At 36.7% G+C, this 10,000-nt stretch overlaps 1 protein-coding gene across 1 annotated transcript in view; it reads right to left on the bottom strand.

Moving 5' to 3' along the window:
* Window positions 1-1,848: 1,848 nt before the first annotated feature.
* Window positions 1,849-10,000, bottom strand: part of LOC137637967 (uncharacterized) — a 9,092-nt gene continuing 940 nt past the window's right edge. The window contains exons 2-7 of the mRNA XM_068370072.1: window positions 5,447-5,596; window positions 4,853-5,044; window positions 4,240-4,362; window positions 3,719-3,906; window positions 2,977-3,085; window positions 1,849-2,360 (exon numbers count right to left, since the gene is read on the bottom strand). Of these exons, the coding sequence (XP_068226173.1) occupies window positions 2,095-2,360; window positions 2,977-3,085; window positions 3,719-3,906; window positions 4,240-4,362; window positions 4,853-5,044; window positions 5,447-5,596 (1,028 nt within the window). The 3' untranslated portion in view covers window positions 1,849-2,094. The remainder of the gene's footprint in view (window positions 2,361-2,976; window positions 3,086-3,718; window positions 3,907-4,239; window positions 4,363-4,852; window positions 5,045-5,446; window positions 5,597-10,000) is intronic.

Below are 10,000 nucleotides of genomic sequence, written 5' to 3'. Positions count from 1 at the left end.
ATGTAGTTTAGGTTGGTTGTGTCAGTGTAGGGTAGGATAGGGCAGCGTAGGTTGGTTTGGTCAGTGTAGTTTAGCTTGGTTGTGTCAGTGTAGGGTAGGATAGGGCAGCGTAGGTTGGGTGGATCAATGTAGTTTAGCTTGGTTGTGTCAGTGTAGGGTAGGATAGGGCAGCGTAGGTTGGGTGGATCAATGTAGTTTAGGTTGGTTGTGTCAGTGTAGGGTAGAATAGGGCAGCGTAGGTTAGGTTGGTTTGGTCAGTGTAGTTTAGGTTGGTTGTGTCAGTGTAGGGTAGGTTAGATCAGTGTAGGTTAGGTTGGTTTGGTCAGTGTAGTTTAGGTTGGTTGTGTCAGTGTAGGTTAGGTTGATTTGGGTAGTGTAGGGGAGCTTGGTTTTGTCAGTGTAGGGTAGCTTTGTTTGGTCAGTGTAGAGTAGGTTAAGTCAGTGTAGGTTAGATTGGTTTTGTCAGTGTAGTTTAGGTTGGTTGTGTCAGTGTAGGTTAGGTTGGTTTGGGTAGTGTAGGGGAGCTTGGTTTTGTCAGTGTAGGGTAGCTTTGTTTGGTCAGTGTAGAGTAGGTTAAGTCAGTGTAAGTTAGGTTGGTTTGGTCAGTGTAGTTTAGGTTGGTTGTGTCAGTGTAGGTTAGGTTGGTTTGGGTAGTGTAGGGGAGCTTGGTTTTGTCAGTGTAGGGTAGCTTTGTTTGGTCAGTGTAGAGTAGGTTAAGTCAGTGTAGGTTAGGTTGGTTTGGTCAGTGTAGTTTAGGTTGGTTGTGTCAGTGTAGGTTAGGTTGATTTGGGTAGTGTAGGGGAGCTTGGTTTTGTCAGTGTAGGGTAGCTTTGTTTGGTCAGTGTAGAGTAGGTTAAGTCAGTGTAAGTTAGGTTGGTTTGGTCAGTGTAGTTTAGGTTGGTTACGTCAGTGAAGGTTAGGTTGGTTTGGTTAGTGTAGGGGAGCTTGGTTTTGTCAGTGTAGGGTAGCTTTGTTTGGTCAGTGTAGAGTAGGTTAAGTCAGTGTAAGTTAGGTTGGTTTGGTCATTGTAGGGTAGGTTGGTTGCGTCAGTGTTGGTTAGGTTGGTTTGCTTAGTGTAGGGGAGCTTGGCTTTGTCAGTGTAGGGTAGCTTTGTTTGGTCAGTGTAGAGTAGGTTAAGTCAGTGTAAGTTAGGTTGGTTTGGTCATTGTAGGGTAGGTTGGTTGCGTCAGTGAAGGTTAGGTTGGTTTGGTTAGTGTAGGGGAGCTTGGTTTTGTCAGTGTAGGGTAGGTTTGTTTGGTCAGTGTAGAGTAGGTTAAGTCAGTGTAAGTTAGGTTGGTTTGGTCATTGTAGGGTAGGTTGGTTGCGTCAGTGTTGGTTAGGTTGGTTTGCTTAGTGTAGGGGAGCTTGGCTTTGTCAGTGTAGGGTAGCTTTGTTTGGTCAGTGTAGAGTAGGTTAAGTCAGTGTAGGTTAGATTGGTTTTGTCAGTGTAGTTTAGGTTGGTTGTGTCAGTGTAGGTTAGGTTGATTTGGTTAGTGTAGGGGAGCTTGGCTTTGTCAGTGTAGGGTAGCATTGTTTGATCAATGTAGAGTAGGTTAAGTCAGTGCAGGTTAGATTGGTTTTGTCAGTGTAGTTTAGGTTGGTTGTGTCAGTGTTGGTTAGGTTGGCTGGGTTAGGTTATGTTGATTTATTTCATACTTTCCTTTTCCATCAAATTATTCAGTTTCCATTTCTGTTGTATATGTGGGGAAACTTAAGGATAATCAACAAACACAACTACAGTTAACCTTTATCCAAAACATATCCTTTAGGTCTATTACACATTTAGGCCAACAGAAATTTGGCCTTAAAATAAATTAATTAAAACTATAGAATATATTGTTCAAATAATTTTCTTAGGGGTAAACTTGGAAACATCATGCCAAATAAATAGGATTTTTGCATGGAATGCCCTGGTGTGAGGCTTATACATATTAGTTCATAAACATTCATTTAACTTCAAACTATTTGAAGACTGTGCAAGTGGATGTTCCACGTAGGAGTTCGTGAAGCATTAACTGCAAGTTGTGTGCCATCTTTGGTGTTTCACGCAGTGAATTTTGTGATACAAATAATATGATTAGGAAAGACACTTGACTAAACACGCCTGTGCGATTTTTCTAGAAGCTCGCAGATGTAGAACTTTTCGTAACCGCACTGATCCGCAGCAAAGTAGTAGTTCTTAGAACTGGTTAGGTAAGAGAAGGCGAGACATCTTCCAGGGGCTGGGTCGCCTGGCGATACGGTCTTACCGCTGGAGTCGACTCCGATCCAGTAGGCCGAGCTCAAGTTCACGGGTGTCCCAGCGTAGGACCAGAGCCACGGTGATCCGAGATATATGCCGCCTAACCAGTAGCTAAACCCTGAGAGAAACGATAAATCGATATGAAACTATGTATAGATATAGAATTGAGGCCTAAGTTTAATGCTAAGTTAGATACAACGCTACTTCTAGAACTAAGAATAATACTTAGACAAAGAATTAACTTAGGTGAATGTTTTGAGGCACATAATGCATCTCATTGTTAGTCATTTACTTAGTGTTGAGTCTGATATACTGAAAATCAATATACTTTAAATGAAGAGGAAGAAAAAGTATGTCAATACCCAAAAGGTCTGGTGAGAGCTTCAGGGAGGGCTTTGGCGCTTATGAAAATCGGTATGAAGAGTGACATTAGATGACACAACTTACCTCGAAAACCATGAACTTTACTGTTCGGCAGAGCTATCTACCAAAGGTATTAATGTAAAGTGTGTACCTAATTGGGCCAAACAGTTTCAGAATCATGTATTATATTGCTAGAATGCAGTAAGAAACTTGAGTCATGAAGAGACAACATGGCCCTCCAGGTCCAGCCCAACCTCGTGGAAAATTAAAACACATAGTACGAAAGGCAAACAAAAGCTAGATAAAAATCCAAAGCTTGATTCAAAAGAAAACACATGGTTCTGCATTTTAGTTTTATACGGCCAACTTACCAGTGGTTGTCTTGTCTAGGGAGAGGTACTGGGACAGCTCATCAAAATCTGCAGTGCCAATAGGTTCTGCGAGCTTGGCTCCCATGTCCTCACAGATCTTGCTGGCTTTCTGAAATTGTACGCGTGATTTAGTAAGGACTTGTAACTTGCATAACACAAGAGGGAACTTCTCAAAAGGGAATTAACTCTGAGAAAAAAAATAAAGTAATATAGAACATACAAAAAAAGTGCAAGTAACTTGAGGAATAACTTTAAGAAGCTAGTACTTTATAAGACGTCGAAGAACATGAAGCGAACAAAAATTAGCAAGTAAAGTAAGGGACACATAAAAAGAGGCAAGCATATTCAGGAATAGATTGATAAAGTGTATGATGAAGGTTTTTCTGATTGTCAATAGGACTTTGTATTCTTGAAAATTTCTTGTTTCATGGTCATCCTTTATTGTCTCAATTTTAATCTCGTTTTTTAACACTTTTGATGTGATGCTATTTTTGGGAGTTTGTAGGTTGAAAATTATAGAAGGCTGCATTAAAGTAATTGAGCTGAAATTATTGTTTAGTATGGAAATTTATTGTAATTTCTATATATAAAAGAAGACAAATAATATTTCTATATTTTCATAAACACTGAATAGGGTAAATCATTTACACCTAAAGACACAACAAGGATAATTGACACACTGAGAAGGCAGCCATTAGCTCAAGACACGAAAGGAATCGAGTCCTTCATGCAGAGAACTCACCTCCCACACGACACGATGATCCTTCCAGGCAGAGACGTAGTAGCAGGAATTCCTTATCCTGGTGAAGTTCTTGGCGGAGCAAGGCCTTCCTCCAGTAGGCGAAGAAGGTGCTGTCCCAGACGCTACCTCAGAGGAGGTCGTTGTCACTGCGGCCGATCCCACGCGGTCTATGTTCTGCCCTTGATGGCCTTTGAGGTGATCGTAAAGAAGTTAGAGATTCAGGAAAAGCGGAAGGTATTGGAGAATATTGATGTATATCATTAGAAGGAATAAGATGCAGATTGTAACGTATAATGTGTTTGACGAGAAAATCCTCCTGGTAAACCTGCAGAGGAGTTACACGCAGTGTGCAACCTTAAAACTGAAGGCTTCTAAACTTAATCTAACTTAACGTATGGTACCAGCTCTTGCTCCAACTAGTTTAACTCTCATTGGCCCCCCAACCGAACCTTGGATAAGTGAAGACATTTGAACAGTCAAGCTTATCGTCTATCAAGTGAAGAACCGTTATAGTAACATACCTGCTCCTGAGTGTAAGATGATATCCTCAAGGCGAGTGATTCTCAAGTTGAGTTCCTCGATCGTGTCAGCCATGAGGGTGATGGCTTGGTGCACTGCGCCTGAAACTGCTCTGTCCCTAATGTCTGCCGGGATAGAATAAAACAGTGTTAGCGATTAGGGTAAAGTTAAAGATTGTGGTGTATTTAATGATAGTTCTGTAGATTTTAAAGAAGAAATGGAAAACGTAGAGATTTCGTAGTGGTCATGTTGCTTTTGATAAGGAATTAATATTATTGATTTATTTTAGACATAATTAGTAAGTCAATAAGTGATAAATTTTCAATGTTTTAAAAATCACTAAAAGCAGATGGTTTATTTTCAGCTTTCAGTATTTCATATTACGTATAAAGCTCTTGTATTAGAGCCTGCAGCTTCTCTTCTTCTGGCAACTACAAGGAATCATAATCGTCTGCTGTTCTTAGAACAAAAAACCATACTGGTATAAGACCAGAATATTCTGAACCACCTGTAAACATGAACCACTCAACATTATATTTGTCTATGGATTTAGAGTGAATTTGTTACCAATGAAACTGTCCCCACGTATGGTCAGATGGCAATCCTTGTACTTACTGCCATTATTGATGATATAAAGGGCATCGTCTAGCTTTGTATTCGCTGTCCCACTGTTCCCGTGGACATAGCCATAACCAGAGTAGGCATTGTGTGAACCTCCCCCACCACTTGTGATTATGGGACTCCGAGAAGAGGACCCATCTGGGAACTTCATAGGTTTGGAATCCGCTCCACTGGGGAATGTTGTGTCTGCCAAGAGTGGGAGTAGAAATTTATTAATTTTCTATTGATGAGTTAATTTGATTTCTACTGCTATTGGTACTACTCCAGCTGTTACTGATATCATTTCAGATAAGGAAAAGGTAATAGTTCCCAGAGCTTATGCCTGTACCATAGTCAGAAAAGAAATGAGCAAGTGCACATTTCTAAATGTAATTAAATCTTAGTCGGCGTAAAAGCCATCCAGCACATAATTTCATTAAAAAGCCATATGTAACATTTCTAAATATCTTGCGCACAAGCAGATACAACTGGAAACAGATCTTTCCTCCAGTATTATTGACATTGGTAATATTAACATTAGCATGAATAATGGCTGATCTGATACATTATAAACTTTATTTCTCAACTTAATGACCAAGTCCCACTCACCCATGGAGCAGACACACCAGGCTGATGGATTCAGTCCATGGTAAAGGACAGCAGCCGAGCATCCCGGACAGCACAGCATCTCGCCATCTGGATCCAGGGTGTATCGTGTTTTTGGGCACTGCGAGCATCCAGATCCTCTTAAACATCCACCTGTCGTGAATATTTCCTTTTATTATATATTGACTTGTTTTGAAAGTTTAGTGGGAGGATGGAAAAATGTAGAACTGAAATCTGTTATCGTTACATCTAGTTCAAATAATATTTTATGACTTTTGTAGTCAGATGATATGAAAAACCAGCTAAGTTGCACGTGAGATGTTATAGAGCGTGGTTTATCTGCTAGGACAATGTTGGAGCCATCTCAGTGTTGCTTCTATAGGTGTGTTGAGATAAATTTTCATCATTTAAAAGCCAAGCAATGTGAAACTTTGGTGGACCTAGTTGAAATAGCCCAACTTTGAATCTAAACTCCAGTAATCCATCATCTTTCTTGATGGGAAATTTCGTCAAATTTGAACTCAATCATGACTTATTCAACAGAGTTAAGACCCAAGTGCCATTTTGGGTATAACACCACTTAAACTTACAGCCTAGCCTCTACAGCATTTACAATACTTCCAGAAAGCTTAAATAACAGGTTACGCCACAACTTGTACTTACTGCACGAACTCTACAACGTTTACAATGCTTCACGACAGCTATAATTACTGCCTACACCTCCATATGCTCTTACTGCACAGGCTCAGAATTCTTCCTTTGATAGTCATCAACTATTAGGAATATCTATGAAGGCTTTTTGTTAACTTCAAGTCAGAGTTTGCCTTGACTCCGCACTTACGGACACTTCCAGAAAATCCTAGAATCTAAAGCATTGCACGAAAGATCTTACATCAATAGCAATGATGGGGCTATGGCCATAGGCTTCAGCTTCTAGATCCTTCTATCCTTCTAGGATGGGGCTATTGTTATAGGCTTCAGCCTCTAGATCCTTCTAGACAAAAGCTAGTACACCGATATTGTTACAATAAATGTATAACGAGTAAAGGTTGATATACAAGCATCCTGTGTACCTTTTTAGGACCAGTTGCTTATGAGGTTAGTTCTGCGTAGAAGCTACTCAGTCCAAACGTGGAGTTTGCTATTCATAGATCATAGTTGTTACACATAGAGAAGTATAGAGAAACTTACTTTATTTTATGGATTTTTGTGTATGTTTAAATAAGGATTCAGACCATCTTTGGAAAAGACCCAGTTTACTCATCTCCCCTGGGGTCTCTGATATATTTAGTATCAGTTTCTCGAGTAATAGTTTGTTCTAGTTGCTTTGCGGGACTTTGGCGCCCTCAATCTAACGAAGTGGCAGAAGTATTTCGAGAATGTAGTTGGTTTTATATGAAAATGCAGGTTCATTCCTCTCCAATATTTATTGATATTCTTTTGGTCAGACGGTTTCGTCAATATTCTAATCAGACAGAAAGATATACACATATATGTGTGTGTGCTGTTTCGAATCACCTCATGACTCTTCATCAGTGACTACATTGGTTGAGCGATAAACGAGACTTTAATATGGAGGCTGTATATATATATATATATATATACCAGTATATATATATATATATATACATATATATATCTATATATATATATATATATATACAGTATATATATATATATATATATGTATATATATATATATATATATGATAAATTTTGCACATTTAGAGGTGTTTTTCATATTCAAATAAGCCATATATTTTAATACATTGATGTCTGGATTCTCTTCCTGGCGCAGTCACTGTCATACGAGTATCTTGGACCAGGGTTCGATTCCCGGCCAGTCAGATGTTCAGATGCCTTTGTCTTTGAGTGATTTCGCCTCGAGACTCTGATCCCGAGGTTGGTAAGAGAATCCAGACGTTATTGTATTAAAATATATGGCCTATTTGAATACACACATATAGATATACACACACACACATATAAGTATATATATATATATATATATGTACAGTATATATATATATATATATATGTATATATGGATGAAAATCAACACATTATCTTGCTCTAATAGAAATTAAATTTCCACCTCATACTGAGATCGAACCCTATATATATATATATATATATGGATGAAAATCAACACATTATCTTGCTCTAATAGAAATAAATTTCCACCTCATACTGAGATCGAACCCTATATATATATATATATATATATCTTGTCACGCTCAGGGTGAGAGGGAATAGTCATATCCTTGTGAGCGGGAGGTACCCCAGAGAGGTACGCTCAGAAACCACACTATTTCACAAATTACCTAACCAGTGAGTTGTAATGAGGAAAGGGGGGGGGGGGGTTGGGAAGGGTTGAATGTGTGTTGTGTACGTGTGCGTGTGTGTCTAACATTCTAAATATTTAGACATAATATTTGACGGGTCGTGTACACAAGTGTGTATATAAGCACCCCACACTTTTGTATAGTCTTGTGCCAGGACACATTAATCCTAGATTTGTACAGCAGGTAGCTATGGACTCAAACTCACAGCTACATACTTAGCCTCACAGTAACACCCAGAAAACTGGAAAACAATTATATTTTGGAGCCACCCATTTTAAAATAATAATAATAATATTAATAGATTCTCACTAACTACATTTATCTCTCTGATAGGAACATCCGTGTCAAGGTCAGTGACCTTCGCCCGTATGGCCACAGGATGGAAAGGTCACATCCGCTTTGTTATGGAAATGAGTTTAGGGGTAAACAGCGCATGGGTCATCATTGGAAAACCCCCCGAAATTGTTGAGGTGCCAATGAGGGAATTATTTCAAGGAAAATGGGGCTTTGTTAATTATTATTATTATTATTATTATTATTATTATTATTATTATTATTATTATTGTTATTATTATTATTATTGTTATTATTTATTTATTTATTTATTTATTTTTACGAATATTGATGAAATTTTGAGAGATAAAAAAGTTTATTAGGATTTTTCTTATAAATATTTATTTAATGATAAATTTTTATTTTGTAGAATTATCATTAAAACTCAATTGGTTTTGCCGAAATTATTATTATTATTATTATTATTATTATTATTATTATTATTATTGATTATTATTATAAGTTAAGATGGTAATACATTACTCTTATTATTATTATTATTATTATTATTATTATTATTATTATTATTATTATTATTATTATTTGATAAGTTAAAATGATAATACATTACTCTTATTATTATTATTATTATTATTATTATTATTATTATTATTATTATTATTATCATAAGTTAAGATGGTAATACACTATTATTATTATTATTATTATTATTATTATTATTATTATTATTATTATTAAACAGTCATTAAATTATAATTGTTACCTATAATCACCATAATTTATTTATATCATTTATCAATTATCATTTTGTTTATTCCTTATATTAATTTTTCCCCCAATTTCTTTATCTAATAATAAATAAAACAAGAATAGCACTTTCATCCCCCCCTCACTACTACCAACCCGTAAGGTCGAAATTCAATGTTATTCATTTGCATTCTCGCCCATAACGACTTCATTCCTTATGCAAGTAACAGTGGGTCCCATTGAGGCCTTTACACCAAGTTCTAGCATTCTTTCCTTTCCTCCGTTTTCCATAATATTCATAATTACAGATTGAGAGGAGGGGTGGATAAATAGGATTTCCATGCCATCAGCCTCCTGATTGATTTATTTTTTGTCATTAACTTTTCTTAATTCGCTTTGGACAGCTTCTTTAACTTTATACAGTATATCTTAAATCTTAATATCTCAGTTAAGGACACATATGCAGATGTATACATGTCAGTTAAGAGACATTTTTTCCTATGTATATATCTTAGTTAAGAGCAGCTCCTCTCATGTATATAACCTTGATTAAGAGCAAAACCTTTGATGTATACATCTCGGTTAAGAGAAATCTTCCTATGTATATATCTCAGTTAAGAACAGATCTTCATATGTATACATCTCAGTTTAGTGGAAAACTCTCTCTCTCTCTCTCTCTCTCTCTCTCTCTCTCTCTTTATATATATATATATATATGTAAACACATATATACCTCAGTTAATACCAAACCCTTCAATATATACTGTACACCTCAGTTAATAACAAACCCTTCAATATATACATCTCAGTTAATAACAAACCCTTCAATATATACATCTCAGTTAATACCAAACCCTTCAATATATACACCTCAGTTAAAAGCAAACCCTTCAATATATACATCTCAGTTAACTCAGTTAAAAGCAAACCCTTCAATATATACACCTCAGTTTAATAACAAACCCTTCAATATATACATCTCAGTTAATAGTAAACCCTTCAATATATACATCAGCTAATAGCCAACTCTTCAATATATACACCTCAGTTAATAGCCAGCCTAAATATATACATCTCAGTTACTAAACCCTTCAATATACACATCTCAGTTAACTCAGTTAAAAGCAAACCCTCCAGTATATACATCTCAGTTAATAGCCAACCTAAATAT

This window comes from Palaemon carinicauda, chromosome 3 (genome assembly GCF_036898095.1).
Source record: "Palaemon carinicauda isolate YSFRI2023 chromosome 3, ASM3689809v2, whole genome shotgun sequence".
Lineage (NCBI taxonomy): Eukaryota > Metazoa > Arthropoda > Malacostraca > Decapoda > Palaemonidae > Palaemon > Palaemon carinicauda.
This window is presented reverse-complemented; position numbering and strand designations above follow the sequence as displayed.